General features: G+C 41.0%; 2 protein-coding genes across 12 annotated transcripts in view; both read left to right on the top strand.

Moving 5' to 3' along the window:
* ZC3H13 (zinc finger CCCH-type containing 13) overlaps positions 1 to 20198 on the top strand; it is a 57228-nt gene extending 37030 nt beyond the window's left edge. For all 11 annotated transcript variants that reach the window (XM_065581225.1, XM_065581222.1, XM_065581221.1 and 8 more), the window contains 8 exons: positions 3759 to 4311; positions 7568 to 7671; positions 8106 to 9101; positions 12151 to 12654; positions 15382 to 15531; positions 16339 to 16539; positions 18490 to 18653; positions 19702 to 20198. In XM_065581225.1, coding sequence (XP_065437297.1) covers positions 3759 to 4311; positions 7568 to 7671; positions 8106 to 9101; positions 12151 to 12654; positions 15382 to 15531; positions 16339 to 16539; positions 18490 to 18653; positions 19702 to 19872 — 2843 coding nt within the window. In that variant the 3' untranslated portion in view covers positions 19873 to 20198. The remainder of the gene's footprint in view (positions 1 to 3758; positions 4312 to 7567; positions 7672 to 8105; positions 9102 to 12150; positions 12655 to 15381; positions 15532 to 16338; positions 16540 to 18489; positions 18654 to 19701) is intronic.
* A 2239-nt stretch (positions 20199 to 22437) lies between these two features.
* Positions 22438 to 24237, top strand: LOC135980874 (myb/SANT-like DNA-binding domain-containing protein 2). The gene is made up of 2 exons (XM_065581229.1): positions 22438 to 23108; positions 23658 to 24237. The coding sequence occupies exons 1-2, from the start codon at positions 22568 to 22570 to the stop codon at positions 24125 to 24127; spliced, it is 1011 nt and encodes a 336-aa protein (XP_065437301.1). The 5' UTR covers positions 22438 to 22567; the 3' UTR covers positions 24128 to 24237.
* The last annotated feature ends 2399 nt before the right edge of the window (positions 24238 to 26636 follow it).

Below are 26636 nucleotides of genomic sequence, written 5' to 3'. Positions count from 1 at the left end.
AGTCTGAATGTGTCCTGGACATTGGCAGTTTCTAATTACTTTTTATCTCTACCTCCTTTGCAGTAACCAGCTGATTAAATTATAGTGCAGTTTGAACTTTCATGTCTTATTGAGTTCTAAGTAAAAATCTTAAAATTAGAAGTAAATATAAATATGCCAGTACAACAAAGGAAATTTATGGGAGGCAAGCCATTTGTTTTAGAGTGAAATGCACAATAAATGTTTATAAGGAGCTCTAATAGAATTGAGTCAAGCTTAAATATCTTTCCTTAGCTCTTATGGTTTTACTTTGCTCTGTTTCTAAAAAATAATAGTTTTTCTAACATTAAAACCTTCTCAGTTAATTTTAAGTACAGATTTACTTAATGTTTGAAAAATACTAAGACAGTGCTTTAAACAGGGAACACGTAAGAGAAAATTTTACTTCTCAAATACATTAGGAGTTGTTTTGAATATGGTTTAAAATATTAAACTAAATAATACAAAACTAAAATACAGTTTCTCAGGGGTAGGCATCCTGTATTCAGCTAAAAGAGAAATACTTTAAAGTTAAATCTGATGTTTCCAAATACAAGTATAATGTTTCAAAGGAGAAAGATGTGAATGTATAGTACAGTAATTATTAATCCATCCATACCTACATGTGTTTAGCAAATATATACTTCCAGATGTCTGTCGAGTTTCACATTTAAGCATTGTTTGCAGCATGGTGGATTTAATTTAAATCACTAGTCAGGAAGACTCAATTTAATCATGGATTTCTACATAAAAGTGCATTCTTAATACATATTCTTCACAACTCAGAGATAGATGTAGGTTTCATTTTTAGAAGGTACACACTGTACATTTTTAAAGTGATTTATTCTGAAAACTTTTCAGATTAGTTTTACAGCTATATCAGAAAATGAATGATTGTTTGGTTATTTCATTTACCAAAGGTAATTGAAGCAGATATTTATGAAGTCATTGGGAGGTAAACTATCTCCAATTCAACAGGTTAATCATTAATATTTGGAGGATTTTCTTGCCATGCAGTATTAGGAGGAGAACATCACCAGACAGGCATTTTAAATGGTTTTATTTAACTAAAACAACATTATGGATTTTTTTCTTCAACAGCAAACACAATATTTTAACAAAACAAGCAAATGAATTTTTGAATTTAGTTAAACATTCAAGTTTTTTAAAATCGGGTTTGTTTTGTTAAAATTGTTTAAAATAGTTAAATGAAATATTAAAAAAAAAATTAAATTGACTGTGTCAGCCAGGTAAACATGAGAAACTTAAAATATTGGCTTCTGCAGCTAACTCAGTTGTCTTCACCTTCATTTTCCTGTTTGTTCATAATCTAGAAAAGAAAAACAAGCTTTCCTGCTTTTTCAGGACCCAAACAATTTCTCAATTTGGAATGAATTAGTCCAAAGGAAGAAATTATTCTTTCTACACCGGCAGAAGAAGCTACTGCTGTTAAAAGTGAGATTATCACTTCAACAGTCTCTGAATCCAAGTGCTTAAGTGACTTCCACCAGTTCATTGGGGTGACTTTCTTTAAAACATCATCAGCAATCCTATATTTCTTGAATGGTTCTTATTCCCAAACTGGGTCTCTTTTACGGCCTGCTGCCATTATAGGTTTTCCTTTCTAGTGAGAGAATGGTGGTGGATCTCAAATCAATGAAGGCTCCACTCAGAAAGACCTCAAGACTTCTGGGTTATGCTGCTCAAACAGTTTCACTTTTGTTTCTACTGCCTGTGCCTCCTGTCTCGCATTTATCTCCAGACTTTTCTCCTTGTCCAGAGCTATTCAGCCCCCAACAATCTTCTATTCATTGAACTTTTTGAAACTTTGCACTTTTAAAGAGAGGCAAGGGATTGACTCTGTACACAAATTTGCAGAGGGACGGTAGGGTTGAGGTCTGTTATTTCTCATCTTTATATATTAATTTATTTATTTAACAACATTTTTGCTGTTATCTCTGGAGAGACAAATCTGCAGTCTGAGAACTGCAAAACTAAGCATCTCTGATGATATCTTCTAGCCTGAGCACTGAGTCCCATTGGGTAGATAGAAAGATTAACCTAAATTATCTATACAGAAGCCCCTGGAACCCCATAAGATTGGGTCCCTAATCCATGAACTATTGGAACTCATTTACAAAACTTTTCTTAAACATTACATGAATATATTGTCTCATACTATAGAATTAAGATTTAAAATCCCTATTCCATGATGAGATATCTTTGAGCTATAATGTATCTTAATTAAAACTATCTTTAGATAGGTTTTTTCCTCAAAAAGCATTTTATCAAAAAAGTCCGATTTTTATCCACCCTGGTTTGCAGATACTTAATACCACTCCTCGTGGCAATATAATGTGGAAAAATAATAGTTTAAAAATTAAGAACTTGAATTACAGTGTAGTACTATTGTAATAGGTGGTATTGAAATAATGTGGGCATACCAGCATAAAGAATGTGAATCTGTATCTGGACCCGAGTTGCCTAAACTAACGATTCATATCCAAAAAATGATTGTTTCGGCCATAGCAGAAATGTCATTCCTATTTACTTTTAATTTTACCTGGAAGCAATGGAGCATTAAATCATTATTAATTCACTCGCAGGTGAAAATAGATTAAACTGAACGGGAACGTATGTTTTATTGACTCAGTTCTGTTCAAACTCCACATGCATGCCCCTGAAGGATATTCTCTCAATAATGTATGGAGATGTGCATTATGTCAGCTTTGCAATAATGGACAAAAAGTCAAATCTGCATTTTCCTTTATTCATACAAGTGTTTCCTCCACCTCTTTATGTAACATACACCATGGAGGATTTTTCTATTATTCTTTACTAAAATAGAATTAAGATCACAGTGTAGTTATTGATGAAATTAGTTGCAATTTATATCCACTTAAGTGAGATTTAGATGTCTGCAACAATGTATATTTTTTGTTGCTAAGGAAAGCTAATATTCAAGTTAAATAGGACTTTCCCTGTGATTCTAGACTAGTTATTTCCTATTTACACATGTATTCTTCCCCCATCCCTCGCCACCAGTTCCTGTGTACTGTGCCTATAACAGCTTTGCTTGTGAAGCCGCAAGGAATATTTGAAAGATTTCAGTTCTGATGTTTCCAATATTTCCTCTTTGCCTCCTTCTCTTGATCTGAGTCACCTGAATGATCAGATGATGAGCCACTGAGCCAGGCCGTTTCATATTTTTCTAAGTATTGAACGTGCTGGCTAGAGGAACTGTGGAACTGAGAATGGATTGAAGAAAAATAGAATCCTGCATTCTTTAATAGAACAATAAACTTCATTTTAAAATGAGTGTCCATTTTAAGCATCTGTTTAATTGAAATCATATAGAAAATATCTGATCATGCTTTTGGGCAATAGTAGTAATCAAATGGTAAGCAGATAAAGTTTTGAAATTACTGGGAATAGACTTATACAAAATAAAACCTTTATAGCCATGGTTTGTAGTGACCTTAAGCTTTAAGTAGAAAAGACTTGAAGTGTTTTTAAAATGAAGAAATTTAAGATAATGCACTTCCCCTCGTGTCATTCAGAACCTTTTCCAGCATTCTGCAAGAAGCTTCTGGTTTATGTTTAATGCAGATATCTAGATTGTATCCTTCTACTTTAATAAGAATACAGAAGCTTCTATTCTAATTTTAAATGATTAGTGTACTGTGAGAGGCGTATCTATCTAATTAGTCACTGGCAATGAAACTTGACTTTCTTTACAGATCAAAGACCAAGCTCACCAGTACGGCACCAAGGAAGGAGCGATGATCTTGAGCGTGATGAAAGGAGAGAAGAACGAAGGGTAGACCGGGTTGATGATAGGAGAGATGAAAGGGCCAGGGAGAGGGAACGAGAGAGGGAGAGGGAACGGGAGAGGGAAAGAGAGAGAGACCGGGAGAGGGAAAGAGAAAAGGAAAGAGAACTAGAACGCGATCGTGCCCGAGAACGGGAGAGAGAAAGAGAGCGGGACAAAGACAGAGAACGCGAACGGGACAGAGACCACCGAGACCATGACAGAGAAAGGGAGAGAGAGAGAGAAAGGGAGAGAGAGAAAGAACGAGAGCGAGAGAGGGAGGAACGGGAAAGGGAGAGAGAAAGAGAGCGAGAAAGAGAGCGAGAACGAGAGAGAGAGCGGGGTCGTGACAGGGATAAGGAACGAGAACGTCCGAGAGACTGGGAGGACAAAGAAAAAGGAAGGGATGACCGCAGAGATAAGAGAGAAGATGTCCGAGAAGAAAGGAATACAAGAGATGTCCATGAGGAGAGGAAATCTAAGTAAGTGATTCTGCATGTGACTTATTTTCTCACCAAAAATATAAAATACCCTGTGATCCTTTAATGTTTCGCGGTGTAACTCTCTCTGTTTTCATTGTTGTAAACCAAGTGTTTCCTACGGCACAAGTAGCACATGTCTGCTAGTAGGAGCTTGTAAAGGGTTGTGTTGACTCCAGAGCCCCTAGCAAATCTCTGAGAGTTCACTCTGTCTCATTCAAATGTTACTGTAGCAGATCCTTTGTTGAGATTCTTGCTCAAATATGAGATAAAACCTCTGCTATGTAAGAATAACATAGCATATCCTCCCTACATTTATGGCATTTACTCTAAAAAATTCATTCTGTATTTAAAAAAAAAATCTAATTAGTTAAAAAGTTTAGAAGGATAATATAAATTTTTGCGCTTAACTTTTTTCTAGATCCTTCTAGCAAATACAGTCTTGATTCTCCATTGGAGTGATCTCTGTGTATTTCCATTTGTAGGATGCACTTTCGAGTTTTGGGAACTGTCTTTAAAGCAGTGCTCATTGGGGCCACAAGACTAACCTCAATCCTTTCTTTATGTAGCCAGCTGTGGATATTATGATCTTTTCACTGCACTCAAAGCAATTTCTTGGGTTTTATTCAAAGCTCCTTTAATTTCTCATATATTGTTGGTTAGCTAGTTCGTAAAGGAAATAGCTTGCACTGTTTCACTTTTAGGACCAGATCCTCAGTTGTCCCAGCAATACTTGAGAGAGTCTTATGCTCTGGATCAAGCTGCAAATCATCTCCATTCCACTGGCACAATGAAATAGTTTAATGAAAGGGTTACATTTATTTGTGCAAGAGCAGTGCTTTCTTAGGCTGTCTGTTCTACAAAGGTAAGTCGACCTATGTTAGGTCGACTTAGAGCCACTGCATTAATTACTGAGGTGGCTGATGTCCACACTACCCTGTTTCTGTCAGTGGTGCACATCCTCACCAGGAGCACTTCCACCGACTGAAGGGGGGCAATGTGGGGGACTGAAAGCCAGGGCTCTCAGGTCCATGCAGCTCCCCACTGGGAGCCCGGCTGCCCCCTCAGGCTTCTCACCTCAGCACTCCCAGCCAGGAGCAGGAGGCAGCTGCCTAGGGCTTCTCACGTCTGGTGGGGAGATCCACACCCAGAGTCTGGTCAGCTGCCATGCTCCTAGCGAGCAGCCGACAGCCAATGTAAAGAATGCAGTGTCTACACAGACACTGCATTGCCTTAACTACACCGACATAAGCCCTACGTCTCTCGTTGAGGTGGTTTTATTATGTCTGCATAGGAGGGGAGTTACATCGGCAGGAGAAGCATTTCAGTGTGTACACCTCCACTGTTTTGTCGACAAAAGATAAGCCCTCAGTTACTAGTGCAAAACTGGAACTCCCACAGGAACAAAGAATTGCCTCAAACCTTTCCACTTTCCTTTCCAAGTAGAAGGCATGCTTACAAATAAATGCAAATAAACTAGGGCCCAGTTTAACCATTAGTCTAAGTTAGAGCAACCTCTGGGCTGCTTATACTATGTGCAGTTGCAGAAGCTGTCAACGGCCCGTTCTGCATCCAGATTTACAACAGTACAGCTGTATTCAGGCAACCAACCCCTCTTTGACTCTAAATTACCAGTGATTCCAGCACTCCAGTAGAATTCTGAGCTGCCTCGTCTTTGCAGCCTGAATACCACTTGAGTCATGCAAAGGAGTGGGGACGGGGGCCAGACTCTGGTCCTGACTCTAGTCCTTTGTTTTTATTTTGGGCCTTGGTCAGATGTCTCTCCAAGGACTTGGACAGGAATGGCAGATTGATTTAAGTGGTATTCATCATGCTGCTACTTCCTCCTGGAAGTAGATACACACGTCTGTATGTATGTACTTCCTGGGAAAAGCTTTTTTCCCCTGGATCATTGTTGGTGTGGAGGGTCTTCACACTTGGAACCCAGACCAATAGGCAGTGGGGGTTCTATGTCTTTCTTACCAAGGTGGTCTTATAAATATGCCAGGTCACAAGCAAGAACCTTTTGGTGTATTGGCGCTGAAACACTTTTGGCATCAAATAGGTTTGTTCCTGTGGAACAAGGTGTGAATACTCCCACAGTGCCAGGATTTTCCTCAGTGCTAAGAAAGTTAGTTCTACACCCAAAGGCCATTGGGTGTGGGCTCCTTGTTGGCACAATCTCTTCTTCAGCCTCAAGCAGGAACTCCTTTTAAGGTCACTTCTTTGTCATTTTTGGTTGTCTTACCAAGGGCAAGAAAAAGGTCCTAAAGGGTTTTTGGTACTAGAATTCTTAGCATCATCCTAGAAGAAAAAGGATGAAACATCATTAAGGCTATGTGCTACTACAGAAGTGCCGTTGTAAGGTACGCAGTGTAGCCGCTCTTTGTCAACAGGAGAGAGTTCTCCCAGTGACAAAATAAAAGCACCCCCAACGAGGTGCAGCAGCTTTGTCAGCGGGCAAGTGTCTCCTGCCAACATGGTGCTGTCTATACGGCGCTTTTGTTGGTAAAACTTTTATCGGTCAGGGGTGTGTGTTTTTTTTTTTCTTCACACCCCTGATCAACAAAAGTTTTACCGACAAAAGTGCAGTGTAGACATATCCTAAGAGTTTAAGGCTGGTGTGGCTGAACTGCCCACCATGGTGCTGCAGGTTATGATTACCCCTCTGGCATAGCCTGGGTTGCTGATTCATAGGATTCTAGGTATCTGTATGGGACCTTTGGCACAAAAAATATTGGTATTAAGATCATCTCTTAAACAATACTTACCAGGTTTATAAATTCTCTTTGTCTAAAACAGGGCTGCCCAGAGGATTCAGGGGGCCCGGGGCAAAGCAATTTCAGGGGTCCTTTCCACAAAAAAAAAAAGTTGCAATACTATAGAATACTATATTCTCGTGGGGGCCCGAGGCCTGGGGCAAATTGCCCCACTTGCCTCCCTGCCCCGGGTGGCCCTGGTCTAAAAAACAGTCTATCATCTTAAAGAATATTTTGTTTTGTTTAAAAGTTGGGAATGTATCATCAATGAAAGTATTTTAAGTATTTGGAGTGCAAATGAAAACTGATCTTACTTGAAACTTTGTTGCTAATGAAGCTAGAAAATTGTGGGACATCTTTTGGTATCTTGTATTTTGAGAGAGGTGCATAGAGTACAGGTGGTGTTATATTACTGATATTTACAGAGATGATAAAGAAATACAGCTGTTGGTTTTTTAAAAGGCATCTGCATGGAATTCGCATTTATTTGTCCAATATAGGAAGCGTCACAGAAATGAAAGTAGCCCTAGTCCTCGTCCATCACCCAAGCGCCGCCGTGAGCATTCTCCTGATAGCGATGCCTACAACAGTGGAGACGATAAAAGTAAGTAGGAGTGGGTTGTCTCTGTCACAGTATACAGGCTAACTTGTAATTATGAAGAAGTTCCTTGCAATCTTAAATAGAAAATGAGGGATTAAGCTTTTCAAAGTGTCTTCATCTCCCTGTTTTTTCACTGTAAGGCTGTTTTTCTTGTAGAGTGGTGGGGCTATGTATTAGACATATTATTTATTCTATATGCTAATTTTGTTATAATGTATTGGTATTGTCCTGGGGCAGTAGCCCCAACATTTGTCTTTAAGAGGCATATCTATTAAAAGTGGAAAAAATCCATCGATACTGCAGCTGTTTAAAAGCTTGAAGAATGTAGCTAGAAATAATGGATTGTTTTGATTGAAACTTTCTTTGGTATGTACAGGATGCACAAAATGTGTATTTCCCCCCCGAAGAATAAAAATATATATCTTTTCCACTTGTAGATGAGAAACACAGGCTGCTAAGTCAGGTTGTGCGACCACAAGAATCCCGATCTCTCAGCCCCACGCACCTTACAGAAGACAGGCAGAGTCGAAAGCCAGAGAGAAAGGAAAGTTCAAGACGTTATGAAGAACCGGAGTTCAAAGAGAGGGTTTCTTCAGGAGATAAACAGAGAGAGCAGAGAGAACAGACAGAAGTCACTGAAAGCTCACGGACCAGGGTTCAAGAGAGCTTAGGACATCACCCTTCTGAAGAACGAGATGCATCTGATAGAATACATGAGGAGAATAAGAAGAAAGCTAAAGTGCAGAAAAAGACCACAAAGAAGAAAAAAGATGATGACGTCGGGGTGGAACGGTACACTGAGTCAACTGTAGAAGAGGGCCAGGTCTTTTCACCCAAGAAAGTTCCAAAAAAGAAGAATGTTGAGAAGAAACGTAAGAGGTCAAAGGGTGATTCTGAGGTTTCTGATGAAGAAATTGTCCCACACCATAAAAAGAAAAAAGGCCCAAGAACTCCCCCTGTAACTACAAAAGAGGAGTTGGTTGAAACAGTACCTGAGAAAGCTGTGGCAGTAGAAGCTGCTCCGAAAAGAGAAGACACAACATTTAGTGACTGGTCAGATGAAGATGTTCCAGAACGTGGTGAAATCATTGTTCCAGAAAGAAGCACTGAAGAATCCCACAGAAAAAGCCATAGACTGAGGGGAGAAAAGGTAGAAACCCCACATGTTACTATAGAAGATGCACCTCATCGCAAACCTGTGGATCAGAAGCGCAGCAGCAGTCTTGGTAGCAATCGAAGTCATACTTCAAGCAGACTTCGATCACCCTCCAATGAGTCAGCTCATCGCAGTGGAGATGACCAGACAGGTCGGAAAAGGGTCCTGCACAGCAGCTCCAGAGACAGAGAGAAAAAAAGCTTAGAAATCACCGGGGAACGGAAGTCTAGAATTGATCAGTTGAAACGAGGGGAACCCAGCCGCAGCACGTCTTCAGGTAATAAGATACTGTCCTTATGAGACAGATTTATATCATAGTGTGTGAAAGTGAAGAGACTCCACTTCCAAATCCTTCTAGCATGGCCTTAAGCTCTTGCTTTTCCTTTCATATCCAGTGAATCATCTTCTGCCTCCATAATAAAATTAGAGGGAATTGAATATTCCTTCAAATTATGATTTAAAACTCTTGGCATCAGTAGGGATGGATTATCCCTTTGCTGAGCCTGGAATATTCAACAAGAAATAGCAATTTATGCTGTCAGAGTTAAAACATATCTGTGGAACTAATTAAACTTTTAAATTAGAAAAGCTCTTATGCTAACACAGAGCATAGTAGTAATTTTATTATATAAAATGTACTTTAACAATTATAAACAAATTGAAATTAAATTTTAATATTGAAATTATGCAATGATGTGCATGAAGTTAAATTTTACATGTTTCAAGGAGCTATGTTCAACATGGTTCCTGAGATAAATTTGCAGTGAAGTCATTCGGTTGTGGCCCTTAATAGAAAATTTAATACAAATGAAAATCATCTTTGTCCTGAACCTAAATAATCAATTGGAACTGAATTAGCTTTATGCCTGTGGAGAGTGAGGAAAACAGGCAAGAAATTATTTAAGATATTAGGCCCCTTCATTGGAGTGCTACTGTTCTCATGAAACAAACTGGCTGTTGTAGAGCTCCAGCTTTCTTCTTGCTTCCTGTACTACATTATACATAACTCAGCAGTACTGAAAATTCTTTTCACCCACTTGGCAGATGGGGAACATTAGATGTTTGTCTGATAGAGACATCAGTGGATGTTCCTCCATGTGAAGAGAGCAGGGAAGAAGCAAGAGCAGCCTGGGTGTTGTCAGGACAAAATTGGCATGGAAGACATACATTTGTGTCCCATACTCTGATTTATTTTTTAACCCTTTCAGATGGCAGATAATTTTTATGTTGAGACATAGTCAGCAGTCTGAGATTGCTGCTGTGGAGTTGAAAAACTTGACCTGACCCCTGACCAGATTGCATTGTTTTTCAAGTCTTTATTTTTCTTCTTGTTTGTTTCAGGTAGGCTGTTATACTGAAAAAAATTGATCTTGCTCCAGGGGGGATGGTCTTTTAGTTAAACTTAATTACTAAACCATGAACAGAGGATTCAACCCTCTAGGATGTTAAAATATGTCCCCATATTATGTATCCTTATTTTATTTACAGATTCCATTTTAAGGTGAAATCTCCATTACCACCTTCAGTGGTGGTGTTTCTGTTGTCCAAATTATTCCCTATAATCTTTGGATGAAAAAATGTGGCTGTGACTTCTAATTGTTTCCTCAGGTGTCTGGACAAGCCTCCGGAGTCTTCTCCTGCTCTTTCTAGTCCAGTTCGGTTCAAATTAGGATAATAATCATACCAAGCTTCTTCTAAAACTTCTTGATTTAGCATCAAGAAAATACATGGACTTTGTGCCACACTTTACATACTTGAACCTGTCAGGTTTATAAAGGTTTGCCATAAACAAGAGTATTTTTTCACACAACGCACAGTCAACCTGTGGAACTCCTTGCCAGATGATGTTGTGAAAGCCAAGACTATAACAAGGTTCAAAAAAGAACTAGATAAATTCATGGAGGATAGGACCATCAATGGCTATTAGCCAAGATGGGCAGGGATGATGTCCCTAGCCTCTCTTCGCCAGAAGCTGGGAATGGGCGACGGGATGAATCACTTGATTACCTGTTCTGTTCATTCCCTCTGGGGCACCTGGCATTGACCACTGTCGGAAGACAGGATACTGGGCTAGATGGACTTTGGTCTGACCCAGTATGGCTGTTCTTATATTCTTATAATAAGATACTGTCAAGAACACAAATATACCCATATGAAAACATCTCAAAATAAACAGCATTTACCCATGCTATTTAAAGTTATGGATCTTTAAATCCAATAGCAAGCTTTTTATAGATAATGGTTTCCTTTAAGTGATACTGGACACAATGGAATATTTGTGTTAAACTTTCAAGAAGCCTTTAAATGGTTTTGCAGACAATTGGGCAGCAGTTACTTGGTCCTCTGTCTCTGTCCTGTACTCTTGTTGCTGGGCAGTGGTTGTGTGTGATGACCTGACACTACTGTCAGTCTTTCTACTGGGTCTTTAACTTCAGTGGGGGAAGAAAGCTATACTGGTAGCTCTTAGTTAATAGACGTGCCAATCTTTATAATTTGCACATGCATAGGACCTTTCATTTAAAGATTGTTGAGGGCAGATAAGGAATGTATAGAAAATATTTTACCTGCTGTGGAAATATGGCCATGTCTGTTTGACCAAAACTGTTTTAACATTTCATGCAGTGCTACAAAGTACTTGTAAGTGAAAAATATAGTATCTGAATGGAATTGCAAGGGAAAATTAGGCAGAAACCATTGCTTGATTTGAAATGGCTGGTGATTACAACTGATCAGGTCATTGGTTTTCCTCTTTTATGGGTTAGAATGCACCCTCCACAACACACTATATTTCCTAAAACCATGCTGGAGAATTGGTTCAGTACTGACTCGGGGAAAATGCCAAACTTCTTGCCACTGTTGGGTATATCCTGGAGGGCCCCAGTCAAATGTCAATCCACATCTTGCTTAAATTTGACATATGATGAGATTACAGAACAAGTTTATTTGCCAACCATGGCTTTACTGGATTTCAGAATGGCAAATTTTCAAAATGATGACACTTGTTTTCCCTTCTTTTGTTTCACATACAAAATACAGAAATACCTACAGTTTGATTTTAAAGAAGCAGTTTTTAGCTATTGAAAAATGTTTTTGGGGGGGGTGGGGGAGGAGGAAGGTGATAATTAAGAGAAGTCATGCCCTTGAATAAGGTCAAATACATAGAGGTGATTTTTATGAAGAAATCTTCATTCTGTTATTCTTGCCCTCATAGGTCTATTTTGATATCAGAGTCTGTAAAACTGTTTGATATTTTTGTCTGTTTTGATACAGATAAATGTGTACTGCATTCACTTGCTACAGTCATGTCTCTTTAATATTTTATTCAGATCGTCAAGATTCAAGAAGCCACAGTTCAAGAAGAAGTTCTCCTGAATCAGATCGTCAGGTCCATTCCAGATCTGGGTCCTTTGATAGCAGGGAGAGGCTTCAAGAACGAGATAGACATGATCACGATCGTGAACGAGACAGAGAAAGGAGGGATGGAAGGCCGAGAGAATGGGACCGGGATGTAGATAAAGACTGGCCACGGAATCGTGACAGAATCAGAGAGCGAGAGAGGGAAAAAAGAAGAGACTTGGACAGGGAAAGAGAGAGACAACTTCCTGATACTACTGAAAGAGACAGAGACAGGGACAGAACGCTTGACATTTCTTCTCAAACAGAGACAACAAAGCGCAATGAACCAAAACTGGACAGGGATCATGAAAAGGAATCTGATGGGGTTTGTCGGGACACTACAGCTTTGGAGAAGGAAAGGACAGAAAAGGACTTGGGAACTTCACAAGGATTTGAAGATGGAAATGAAGCTGAGAAAGTGGAGAGCTTAGAAGGTGAGATGTTCTGGAACAGAAACTAGTGTGTCAATTATTTTACGCCTTCCCCTTTTAACATAACATCAAACTACAGTAATTAGAATAATTTTCTACGGAAAGGTCACTCTCTGATATGTAGATTGGCTCCAGCTTTTCCACTGTGGAAGCAGGTACCCTGAGACATAATCCCTATGAGCAGCTTTTTTAGCATGTGCTTCGTTAATTGTGTACTTCCAAAGCAGTCTTGAGACAAATAAACATAAATGAGACAAGGTGAAATTTGCTTAGGCACCAAATTTCTGAATAGTCAGGTGGTTTAAAGAACAAAAATTCCCTTTTCTTCATCACCCCTTTACGCCATTAGCCTTTTTCTCAGTGTGGGAGTGACAGCTGTGGAGGATATTGGTGAGAAGAGTTAAAGGGGAAAACTGTAGAAAAATAGAAAGCATTTTAGGAGAAGAAAAATTGATGACAGTCTTATATTTTCCTTCATTTTAAAAAATGTTGCATCATTAAAAGATGTCTCAATCATATTATTTTTTTCCACAGAGCCAGAGAACTGCCGATGGTATAATTTTAAGATGTGTATAGTTCTTAGCATATAGATAGGTCTTGTCCAGGAATAACTTCAGAAAAGTAATTTTATTCAACACAAATAAAATTTGCTAGTTTTTCTGGCTCTGAAAAAATATGTGCTTGGTTTAAAAAACAAAGGTAATATAGACATGTTAAATCAAAAACTATATTTAAAACCCACTGAGGAAGAGCTGAACTAAGTAGCTTGAGTCTTGCACTTAAGAGAGACTGAATTGTCTGGTTCATTATGAAGCAGGGAAAAATTCCATAACCTATTTTTGGAAAATCTAAAAAAGCAAGCACAAATTTGGGACTGAATAAGAAACTGTATTCTCCGTGCATGTTTCACTGACGTTCAATAAATTCTTTCTGCTATGTTCCTATTGTCCATACCTTCTCCCAAAGGATCACATACTTTCTTTCCCTAATTATTTTGTCACTCAGTTTTTCCTGGTTGTATTGTATTTTTTTTAGCAGTCTGAAATCTATTTATATTTACCTTTTTTAATAACAGCATAGTTTTGTCTTAATTTATATCTTTTCCTGGACACACAGAATAAAAAATAATTCACTTCCAGTGATTCAAAGCAAAATATTTCTTAAAATGGGAACTAAAACAAAAGGGTGATGCACATTTTTTCTCCTGTTCTTTCTCCTGATTATTACCGAAGAACTTTGGTTGTTGGGTTTGAATTATGGCTCATGCACATTTTGTGTGCCACATATGTTGTTTCATAAGGAGGTCATTTGACTTTTGAAAATCAGAAAATATCTGCTCTACTCAAGCATGTAGTTGAGAAAAAATGTGAACTGGTGTGTTCAGAATTACAGTATTCATAGGGTCTACTAGAAAATAGAGGATGTATCATGAAAATCTGAAGTTTGTTATGCAAGTGTTGACACTGAAAATTATGATGAGATCCAGAGTGAAATTTAGTGTAGATTCTAAAAATTCTTCTTTAGAGAGAGAAGAGAGTGTATCTTAGTACAACTTTCAACTCTGATTTTGGTGCAGCATCAGCTGTCTTGTTCTGTTTAGGCTACAGTCATTGTGTATAGGCCTAACATAAAATGTATGAGGATTTAATTACTTAATTATGATTGTATGTTGAACGTTTAATGTGTTTGCTTCAAGTGAAGACTTTAATGATACCAGAGATGCTGTGCTCCCTGCAAAGCAGTGACAGGTGTTCTGAGTAGTTAATTTACACTCTTACTATTGTCTTCCTCTTAGTTTTCTGCATTGATTTCTAATTTCTTAATGTACCAAGGGCAAACAAACTGTGCCCTTGGATGCAGCTTCCACACAAGGAGAATTTCACTTCTGGGCGAAAAGGACAGGTGGCAGTATTTCTGCTACACTTTGCAAGGAGAGGGTATCTGTACATTCCAGCTCTTTCTTGATCAGAGTCCTGCTGGCAGAGGCCGCTCACTCAGTGGATTGAATCAGTACATCTCCTAGGTGCCCAGATCCAGAAAGTCTATTCCTACTTTTAGATGCTGTCTTTGAGGTGACTTATGGAGTGGATGGCCACCAGTTGGCTGTACACATCCTTATCTGGATTGTGGGAACCCATCTGGAGTGTGGGTTGCATGTGGGCGGTGCTGGTGCATAACTGCTTTGGGTGGACCTTCAATCTCAGAAGAGGCAGAGTCCCAGCCGTTTCTCCATGGGCTGCAAGATGACCTAATTACAATAACTTATGACATCAGTGTGGTGTTTCTAATTCGAAGGATCAAATTTAGGGGTGATGTGTAAGGTAGTCTAGGTTGCAAATTATCAAACAAGTGAAACAGATGAAGGGAACCTGGTGTAACCTTCAGAAAGGGGCTTGAAAGTGTAAGATACACACACCTACCTTCATGTAACTTACACCGCTTTCTGTATTCCTTTTAAATTTGACCCTGAGTATGCATGCTGCCTAACATTGCACAAGTAGAAATTGACTTGAGCCAAGTTAAATTCAAGGGTTTATTATCTGTCAGGTGGGAAAAATTATTTGACCACCCGCAGAACTGAACAGCTTCTATCAGTGTTGAATGTGCTTCCACAAGAAAGCTATCAGGTTTATTTGCTCAAGCCTATACATGCTGTAGCCTAGTTATCAGGATACTCAAATATTAAAAAATGACAGTTTTTAAGCTTGCAGTGCATGTCTGTTTCTGTAGGAGGAGAAGATGAGGCCAAGATAGATGATGTGCAGTCACTAGGGTCTGCTGCTGGAGAATATGAGCCAATCAGTGATGATGAACTAGATGAAATTCTGGCAGGTGATGCTGAAAAGAGGGAGGATCAACAAGAGGATGAGAAGATGCCAGGTAAAATATATAGTAAATCCCTTTTTACTAGTGGTTGAATGCAAAAATTGGACCAGTTGACTTAATGATAAGTATCTTTGTATCCCATTCATTACTTTTACTAGGGAACTGGTGTGTTTATAAGGGACAGGAGATTTTAGAGATACTGTAATGGTTCCAAGATTCATATTTTTCAATGTCTCAATGAATTGACTGCCTATCAACCTACCCAAAGTAGGAAAGGCATTTCATGCTAAGTCCTGTGGGATATGTTCATGCTGGCTACAATATACCTGCTGTGTTAGACAAAAACACAGCTCCAGTTCTGTCCAGTAAATCACGTCTCCTTAAAGAGCAGATGTATTTTATTGCCTTCACCAATGCTACAGCAGAGAATAGCAGCCAAAGGTCTAATCAATACACCAATCAGTTAAATATTTTGAATCAGGTCCATTGTAGTGTGTTCTTAGTTGTACTATGATTTCTATGCCTACTGAAGCGACTATTTCCAGACCCGCTGATTCAGCAGAGCCCAAGCAGCCTCTTCATTAGGAGGTTTCAAGAATATTAAAAACAGAAATTGGGTTTTCTTTTTAAATACAAGCAGGAGACGCAGATTTTGGAGGAATCCCTTAATCCAGTTTACCACCACCATCATGAGTTTGACACCATAATCTAAATTCTGAAGTACGAAAGAATTCACCTTTTGAGAGGGCTTCTGAACAATATTCAGCTGATTTATACTACCTTCAAGACACCAGATGAAGCTAGCCATTCATAATAAGGGATGATGATGTGATAGTCATTCTCCATTGTATCTTTTTGCAGATCCTGTTGATGTAATAGATGTGGATTGGTCCAGTCTTATGCCAAAGCAGCCAAAAGAGCCACGGGAGCCGGGGGCGGCACTCTTAAAATTCACACCATGTGCTGTTATGTTGAGAGTTGGCATTTCCAAACGACTAGCAGGCCCTGAACTCTTCACCAAAATTAAAGAAACCTGCCAGAGAGTTTTAGAAAAACCTAAAGGTAATTCTATTTCCCGCGGGGATAAAATTCCATCTCAGGATTAGGAAAGTGACAAAGCCCTGGCTGGGATGATTTAGTTGGTGTTGGTTCTGCTTTGAGCAGGGGGTTAGACTAGATGACCTCCTGAGGTCTCTTCCAACCCTAATCTTCTGTGATTCTATAAAGTGTCTTTGAAAAAAAAGAACTAGTAAGCATTTTAGTTTCAAGATGTACATAGATTTTATGTTGATATTTGCTGGTATAAGTATATATTTGTATTATTGTAGTGGCTCCATTGATTTAGGTTGATTTGTGTTTACTTTTTCACCTATTCATATACATGGATCTCTTGCTTCTATTAGTGAATTGAAGTACAAAAGAAAGAAAATCCCTTTTGGGATTCTTGTTTGTTTATCCATTTTCTAGCAAGTGATGGAATTTAAATCTCTAGTCTTTATTTAGTTGTTTCCTCCCCATCTACTATTTACAACTGTTTCCTCTTAGGACCCAGGTGCTTCGCTGTGAAACATGCTCTTTGAGCAACAGCATCTGGTACCTTGGCAGACTCCTGGTTACAGGCAGGCTTTGAAGTTGCCTTTTGGTCTGTCATTTACTTGAGTTCCTGATTAGCCATCTGGATTGTCTTGGCAACTTCATTGTTATTTTCTTTGACCCATCCTTGATTCTGAGTACTTTTTTACTTTTACCTTGTCTGAAAAATGTCCTGCTCAGCTTGGTCAAAAGATCACTTTGTAAGTGGATTAAAAAATGTGTCCCCATGTCCCTGTATGCATTCTGCCTAGACCTCTGCAGTAGCCTTCAAACCTTTATCTGTTAGACTTGTCCCAGGTCTCTTGCTTTTTACAGTGCCATATGTGAGACTTCATGTAAAATGCTCGTGCTCTCTGCCAAGCACCAAATAAAACCGTTTTTGATATTTAGATGTCACTGAATTGTACCTAAGGCCATGCTTGTTTTCTGTAGTATATCACATTGGTCTTTGTAACGTAAGTTTTTCGGTCACACTGTTATGCTTTAACATGTTATCCTTTCGTTTTTACATTAATCAGAGGTGGGTTTGGATACATCCTCTCCTTTTTATTCTTGGATTGATGGCAGTGTTATCTGGGTTAGAGGTTGTGACCTAGAAAAGAGTAGAAAGAAGCTCAGGTCCAAATCCACACTTCTCTGTGATTCCCCCAAGAAAAAGCAGTGGCAATGGGGCTGGCCTAATTGTTTTGCTGCTGCTGCCCACTGACACTTCTGGCAGAGATATTATACAGAACATAGAGGAAGTATTAATGCTTCCATTCCAAATAGCATTAACAGGGTAGTTTTTGGGGGGTGGGAGCGACTCGTAGGAAGAGTGTGCTGGTTAGAATATCTATTTCCTGACTTGTTCTCCATGGTTCCTGGGCACCTTTTTTGCCATCCTTTTTGCAGAGAGAGAAGTGGCAACTGTACTAAGGAAAAGGGAAATATTCTACATCTCGCATCTGTTTAGCCACATCTGGCCCAATGGTGTACCCATTGGTCATACACAAAAGGGGAACATAGGACTTTGATTAATGCCAACTTTGAACCCCCTTGTCTTCACACCCACTCATCTGATCATGGAGGAAGGCCATTCTAGAGCTGTGCCCAAGTTTTTAATCCTCAGTTATGACTGCCATCATAGTCCTTTCCCTCCAGTGCTGAAGGTGAAAGCACGCTCATTCTAGACTCTTCTGTTTAATGCTGCTCCACCAATCAGTGGAAAGGGTGAAGTGAGGAGCTGTTGTTTGTATTCTTCTCAGAGGTCAAGAGTCACCTCGTCTCCTGTTTCCTCTAACACTGAGTTCAATTTTGGGCAAGAATTTGAGAAATAATACATGACGTGAAAATTTTTACCTTCAATAAATTCACTCTTCTGTGGGACAAAAAATATTTCAGTCGGCAAAGTTATTCTTGTATATGCTGATCTCTTTGTAGATGCAGAAAATCTGTTTGAACATGAACTTGGGGCCCTGAACATGGCTGCATTACTGCGAAAAGAAGAGAGAGCAGGTCTTCTTAGTAACCTTGGTCCTTGCTGTAAAGCCCTGTGCTTTAGAAGGGATTCTGCAATTCGCAAGCAGCTAGTGAAAAATGAAAAGGCAAGTGCATGGATTACATAAAGCATTCAAAATATAAGAACATGAATTGTCTTTGCCTTCAAAATATTTCTACAATGATATAACCCTTTCTTCTGATATAGTTTACATGTTATTGCTGGTCTATTTTTCTGTTCTCACCTCCCTCCACTCACAAATAATTAGACTTGGCAGAATTTGATTAGTTTTTTTTAAATTTCAGTGGATAATATCAGTGTTTATATTTAAGCATTTTTTCAATTTATATTGATTTAAATTTTCACAGTTGTGCAAAATTAAGGGAGTGGTCAAGTCAGACTGTAATTGGCAGCAGATGTTGACATTCACAAAATTGAAGTTTTATAACCGTTAAAACACCGGTTGTCAACATCACATGTCAAAACATACAAAACGATTATCCTTAAATCAAAGTGATTTCTCAAGCAGCTTTTTTTCTTACTTTTCCTATCTGTACTTTTTGATTGATGGAAATATTTTTTGTCTGTATGTGTGCGGTGAAATCAATGTTTACTGACCAAAATCTAATGGAGGACGGACTTCCATTGGTATTAAGTGGTCATGGGATTTTTATTTTACTTTAGCCTAAGAGATTAATTTCAGATGTGTGACTAGGGGTGAGTGCTCCCTCGTATGCTAAATTTTATTTAAATTCTGGGAACACGCTTTTATAAAGGTAGAATATATAAATTAAAATAATTTAAAGAAATGTGGTTTCAGGGATGGTTTTTGAATAATCCCTTGATGTCTTTGGATTCTATGGGCTTTTGTACAAATAATGTTTGTAAAAGTATAGTTTTCTAGTTTATGAATGTTACTAAATATTTGTTCCTGTAAAATGTTTTCTCTACGGATTTGTCAGTTGTCACATGCTGAATTAGGTTTCCTGGCTTTGCATGTCAATAGAGAAGGCAAAATTACTGTTAGAATTAATGCTAGGAGGAGCCATTTCCAAGGACATATGGTTATTATTTAATTATTGAGGATATTTGAGTCTAACATCTCAGCCCACTTGTCAAAAAGCCACTAATTTTTCTTTCTTCAATCCAAACAGGGCACAACAAAACAGACTTACACGAATTCCCCAGTAGTAGACAGTGACTTATTAAGGTTGAGTCTACGGTTATTTAAACGCAAGACTGTGTGCCAAGGACCTGGGCAGGAAAAGACAGAAGATAGTAAACTTCCACAACCAAATATCCAGCAGGAAGTATGTGTGTCTTAAGCCAATGTCCACTTTGGAACTCCATCTAGTTTATCTCCCATCAGTAATGTTGATATTTATACCCTTTGAACTTTTTGATTTGGTTGGAAAGCAGCTGTAAGACATTGAAGAAAAGACTGTTTTTACAGGTAATTCTATTATGTGTTTGGAGGGAATAATTAATAGTAAAAATACAAATACCTTTGTTTTCAGTTCATTTCAACTTTTATAACATTGAATCTTACAATGTAACATATACCTGTTTTATGCATCTAGTGTAATAATTTCAAGATGTCCATTTTTAGAAGTCTATTACATCACCTGATATTAAAGGAAGAAGAAAACTGTCTGTGTATCTTTTTTTTCCTCCATTCTGAAATAATTTTTTATGGGACCAGTAACTTATATATTATTACAGATACTTAAAAACAATGTGACCATCAACATGAAATCAAATCCAGCCTTTTTTAGGTAGCTCTGCACAAAGGCAACACATTTTTACCATAATGCTTTCCTAGTGTGTAGGCATCCAGCTCTCAGTTATGTACAGCAAAATGCTAGTAGTGTAGCTTTTAGCGAATCATGTTATTTTTGTAAAGAAAATATGCAGCTTTGTTGTATGCACGTGTAGGTATATTTATACCTGTATAGGGTATGCCTTTGTATAAGTTTTACCATTTTGGTTTTATGCTTATTAAAGTAAAACATGGCCCGTACAAAACTTACGTTCTTTCTATCCCTTTCACCTTAACATTTTTGGGGGCTTATGTTACTTTAATTCTGTTGTGGTCTTCCCCATGTGCTTTATGAGCAATTAATCTCTTTTTGTGATTTAATGTGTATTTAAATACACACCAGTAGTCTAAACTGAGCAAGAGTTCTGTCGAGGCTTTAAAAGTGCTCTAGCTTATTTTATAGCTACAAGACAGCCTTTGAGCTGAATGTATTAAATCATAGCTTCCAATTGTGTTAAAGTCTATTTTAATCTCCTTTTCCAAAATACACACATTTTATTGCTAAAAACAGTCTTGTGTAAGACTGCAGTACACAAAATAGATTCACCGTTTGGTATTTAATTACAATGAACTTTCTTTATTCACCTTCCCTATAAAACAGTCAGGGTCTGTATACACATTGAATGTGTAGAAGAATATTTTTCACTTTTCCCTATAAAGAATGCAAAACAGAGTAGGTTTGATGGGCTAGTGGTGGAGTGTTTCACTCAGTGGCTGTTTGCATTAAGGGCCAAACGCAGCACTGATAGATATATCTCTAATACATACATATACACGCGCGCGCACACACACCCCTTCATCTAATGGTGTTGCATGAAATCAGCACTGAATTCAACCCTAATAATCAATGCTTCCAGTATGACAAGAAATGTGAGTGCGGTGGAGAGGCTTTGCTTTGCCTGTGACTGTAGACGTGCATTACAGTGCTCTGCAGGAACCCTGGATGCTTTGGGAGTAGCAGTGAGGGACTCTGAAAAGAGTTCTATGCAACCTATCTCAGTCATTGCAACAACAGGCCCCCCAAAAGTGATGTGAATGTGTTTATAGGTGGGGAAGTCCTCTGGTTTTGGAGAACATAAGAGTTGCCAGGAATCCTGTCTGAGAGAGGTCAATTCAGAATATAAGTTACAAAACCCTCATAGTGCATTTAGCTAATTTTACAATAATTTAGGGAAGGGGAATTTCACTTCTGTCCACTGGCTGTAAAACTTTTAGTCTAACTCTACTTCCTGAACCACTCCTAATGTTGTCAGGGATTGCATCAAGAATAGCCTCTCATCTTTTATGAGCCTTGCTGTTCCAAGAAACAAATTTTTTATGCCATTACAAACTGGTTTTGCTAATTTGTGTCCTGAGGTGACATTTCTGTAGCTGAAGTGGGTCAGTGTAATGATTCTAGCAGTCTCCTCAAGTTCTTTCAGTGGTGGCTCATTAGCATCGCTTTCAGTGTGGTGTGATCAATCATATGCGCACACTGTACAGTATTTGCATTCTAACCTGGAATTTCTATTAATATGCAGTCCACCCTATTGATGATATACCCAGTGGGTGCTAGGTTTTCAGGCATCTTTTCTTAAAAAAAAAAAAAAATCCTGGCTCTGAAAAGGCTTTAGTGCAGTAGTTCTCAATTTGCTGCCTGTAGGCCACTTGCAGCCCAATCAGCACACAGCTGTGGCCCATGTGACATCCTCAGTACCATACAGGTAGTAGAAATATGGTTGGATGCTGCCCACATTATACACAGAGGGCTGCATATGGGGCCCACAATGGTAAATAGGTTGTGAACCACTGCTATAGTGTATACCAGATATAGTGAGGCCTGGTCTACACTACGGGTTTAGGTCGACTTTAGCAGCGTTAAACCGAATTAAGCCTGGACACGTCCACACAACGAGGCCCTTTCTTTCGACTTAAAGGGCCCTTTAAACCGGTTTCTTTACACCACCTCCGACGAGGGGATTAGCGATAAAACCGGCCTTTGCGGGTCGGAATTGGGGTAGTGTGGACGGAATTCGACGTTATTGGCCTCCGGGAGCTATCCCACAGTGCTTCATTGTGACTGCTCTGGACAGCGCTCTCAACTCAGATGCACTGACCAGGTAGACAGGAAAAGACCCGCGAAGGTTTGAATTTCATTTCCTGTTTGCCCAACGTGGAGAGCACAGGTGACCACGCAGAGCTCATCAGCACAGGTAACCGTCATGGAGTCCTCCCAGGATCGCAAAAGAGCTCCAGCATGGACCGAACGGGAGGTACGAGATCTGCTCGCCATATGGGGAGATGAAGCAGTGATAGCTGAACTCCGTAGCAGTAAAAGAAATGGAAAAGTATTAGAAAAGATCTCCAAGGCCATGAAGGACCGAGGCCATAACAGGGACACACAGCAGTGCCGCGTGAAAATTAAGGAGCTACGGCAAGCCTACCACAAAGCCAGAGAAGCAAACGGAAGGTCCGGGGCAGAGCCGCAAACTTGCCGCTACTACGCGGAACTGCATGCGATCCTAGGGGGTGCAGCCACCACTACCCCAACCGTGTGCTATGACTCTCTCACTGGAGAAACACACAGGGAAGACGGTTCGGGGAACGAGGAAGATGACGATGGAGGTACTGTAGGTAGCTCACAGCAGCAAGGAAGCGGAGAAACCGGTTTCCCCAACAGCCAGGATATGTTTGTGACCCTGGACCTGGAACCAGTAACCCCCGAACTCACCCAAGACCCTCAGGGCACACAGGAGACCTCTGGTGAGTGTAACTTTGTAAATATTTGTAAACATTACCAAAAAAAAGCAAGCAAGTCTGTTAACGTGTATGGGGATGGAGTGGAAATCCTCCAGGGACATCTCCAGAAAGCTCTCCTGGTTGAAATGGGGTGATTTTATTAAGGGGGACATTCAGAGGCGCCCGTTCCTGCTATTCTGACCAGAAATGTTCCCCGCTGTTAACCACGCGGTGGGGGGGAGGGGTGAAGTGATCATCCCAGAGAATAGTGTGTGTGTGTGTGGGGGGGGGGGGGTTTACTTGTGTTTGTGCCGCATGTTAACCGGGAAACCGCAGCCCCCTCCTTTTACATTGAAACCCCATTTTAAATGGACAACCCAATTCATCCTTGATATGGGAAATGCGCTGCTGTTTGCAACCTTTCCCGCATGTTAAGAAGGTTAAAAAAGCCAAAACACTGTGGCCTACGATGGCTGCCTGCAAGCCGAAATATGCGACCTTGTAATGAAAGAGTGTACCCATTGTTCCCTAAAATGTGTCTTTTTTAACCACCTCTCCCTTCTCCTCCACCAGCTGCAAATGTTTCTCCTTCGCAGAGGCTCGTGAACATTAGAAAGAGAAAACGTAAGACGAGGGACGAGATGTTCACGGAGCTGCAGATGTCCTCCCACGCTGATAGAGCACAGCAGAATGCATGGAGGCAGTCAATGTCGGAGATGAGAAAAGCCCAACATGAACGAGAGGAGAGGTGGCGGGCTGAAGACGATAGGTGGCGTCAGCTTGCAGACAGACGGCAAGAGGCAATGCTCCGTCTGCTGGAGCATCAAAGTGATATGCTCGAGCGTATGGTTGAGTTGCAGGAAAGGCAGCAGGAGCAGAGACCGCCGCTACAGCCCCTGTGTAACCAACAGCCCTCCTCCCCAAGTTCCATAGCCTCCTCACCCAGACGCCCAAGAACATGGTGGGGGGGCCTCCGTCCACCCAGTCACTCCACCCCAGATGATCGCCCAAGCATCAGAAGGCTGGGCTTCAATAAGAGTTAAAGTTTTAAAATGCAGTATGTCCTTTTCCATCCCTCCTCCCCCACCCATCCCAGCTACCTTGGCAATTATCCCCCTACCTCTGTAAGGAACTAATAAAGAATGCATGAATGTGAAAAAACAATGACTTTATTGCCTCTGCAAGCGGGAGGGGAGGGTGGGGTGGGGTGGTTGGTTTACAGGGAAGTAGAGTGAACCGGGTCGGGGGGGGTGGGGTTGGAGGGTTCATCAAGGAGAAACAAACAGAAGTTTCACACAGTAGCCTGGCCAGTCACAAAACTCGTTTTCAAAGCTTCTCTGATGCGCACCGCGCCCTGCTGTGCTCCTCTAACCGCCCTGGTGTCTGGCTGCGCGTAATCAGCGGCCAGGCGAGTTGCCTCAACCTCCCACCCCGCCATAAAGGTCTCCCCCTTACTCTCACAGATATTGTGGAGCGCACAGCAAGCAGCAATAACAATGGGGATATTCTTTTCGCTGAGGTCTGAGCGAGTCAGTAAGCTGCGCCAGCGCGCTTTTAAACGTCCAAATGCACATTCCACCACCATTCGGCACTTGCTCAGCCTGTAGTTGAACAGGTCCTGACTCCTGTCCAGGCTGCCTGTGTACGGCTTCATGAGCCAAGGCATTAAGGGGTAGGCTGGGTCCCCAAGGATCACGATAGGCATTTCAACATCCCCAATGGTCACTTTCTGGTCTGGGAAGAAAGTCCCTTCCTCCAGCTTTCGAAACAGAGCAGAGTTCCTGAAGACGCGAGCATCATGTACCTTTCCCAGCCATCCCACGTTGATGTTGGTGAAACGTCCCTTGTGATCCACCAGGGCTTGCAGCAGCATTGAAAAGTACCCCTTGCGGTTTACGTAGTCGGTGGCTTGGTGCTCCGGTGACAAGATAGGGATATGGGTTCCATCTATGGCCCCGCCACAGTTTGGGAATCCCATTTCAGCAAAACCATCCACTATTGACTGCACGTTGCCCAGAGTCACTACCCTTGCTATCACCAGGTCTTTCATTGCCCTGGCAAATTGGATCACAGCAGCCCCCACAGTAGATTTGCCCACTCCAAATTGATTCCCGACTGACCGGTAGCTGTCTGGCGTTGCAAGCTTCCACAGGGCTATCACCACTCGTTTCTCAACTGTGAGGGCTGCTCTCATCTTGGTATCCTGGCGTTTCAGGGCAGGGGAAAGCAAGTCACAAAGTTCCATGAAAGTGCCCTTACGCATGCGAAAGTTTCGCAGCCACTGGGAATCGTCCCATACCTGCAGCACGATGCGGTCCCACCAGTCTGTGCTTGTTTCCCGGGCCCAGAATCGGCGTTCCACGGTATCAACCTGCCCCAGTAACACCATGATTTCCACATTGCTGGGGCCTGTGCCTTGTGAGAGGTCTATGGCCATGTCAATTTCCTCATCACTCTCGTCGCCGTGCTGCAATTGCCTCCTCGCCTGGTCCGGGTTTCGCCTTGGCATGTTCTGGCTCTGCATATACTCCAGGACAATGCGCGTGGTGTTCATAGTGCTCATAATTGCCGCGGTGATCTGAGCGGGCTCCATGATCCCAGTGCTAGCTATGGCGCCTGGTCAGAAAAAAGGCGCGAAAGTAGTATCTGATGGACCAGGAGAAGGAGGGCGGGAGGGAGGGAGGGAGGGAGGGAGGGCCGAGTGACGACATGGCATACAGGTACAGGAACAGGGAGAAACACAAACAACTGTCACACAGAATGGTGCCCCCAAAGATTAAACTGGAAACCCTGGGCTTAGCAGGCCGTTGATTTCACGGAGGAAGGGGAAGCAAATGAACACAGAACAAATCTATTTTTTACATCTTAAGGTGGCAGCCATACCAATATGACGACGATGGGTACCAATCATAAAATACCATCATCTGCCAAAAGGCAAGGGGCTGCTGCTGTGTAGCAATGCAGCCCCACGTCTGCCAGCCCCACGTCCGCCAGCACCCAGCATCGCCCTCGGCCTCTTCTGGGTGCTTAGCAGACAATACTGGGCAATTGGCAGAAAATAGTATATTATGACTGGTAACCGTCATCATCAAAACAGTAGCATGTCTGCCCAGGTGGCCATGATTGACAGCCATACCAGTATGACGACGACGGGTACCAGTCATAATATACCATCGCCTGGAAGGGGCTGGTGCAATGCAGCACTACGGCTGCCAGCCCCACGGCTATCACTCATGCTACACTGTCTACCGCCAAAAGGCAGTTAGCAGCTGCTGCTGTGTAGCAATGCAGTCCCACGTCTGCCGGCACCCAGAGGACATATGGTGACGGTGAGCTCAGCTGAGCTGAGCGGGCTCCATGCTTGCCGTGGTATGTTGTCTGCACAGGTAACCCAGGTAAAAAGGCGTGAATCTATTGTCTGCCGTTGCTGGGGGGAGGGGCCTGACGACGTACCCAGAACCGCCCGCGACACTGTTTTGCATCATCCGGGCATTGGGATCTCAACCCAGAATTCAAAGAAAAGGCGCGAACCGCTTCTCGGCTCGAGCTGTG

This window comes from Chrysemys picta, chromosome 1, assembly GCF_011386835.1.
Source record: "Chrysemys picta bellii isolate R12L10 chromosome 1, ASM1138683v2, whole genome shotgun sequence".
Lineage (NCBI taxonomy): Eukaryota > Metazoa > Chordata > Testudines > Emydidae > Chrysemys > Chrysemys picta.
The sequence above is the reverse complement of the archived record's forward strand: the minus strand, read 5'-3'. Positions and strand labels throughout refer to the sequence as shown.

Bases quoted from the DNA above. Each gene is read 5' to 3' on its own strand.
- LOC135980874 (XM_065581229.1), top strand. From the start codon at position 22,568: ATGGAGTCCTCCCAGGATCGCAAAAGAGCTCCAGCATGGACCGAACGG. The intron at 23,109-23,657 runs GTGAGTGTAACT...CTCCTCCACCAG, and splicing joins GGGCACACAGGAGACCTCTG to CTGCAAATGTTTCTCCTTCG.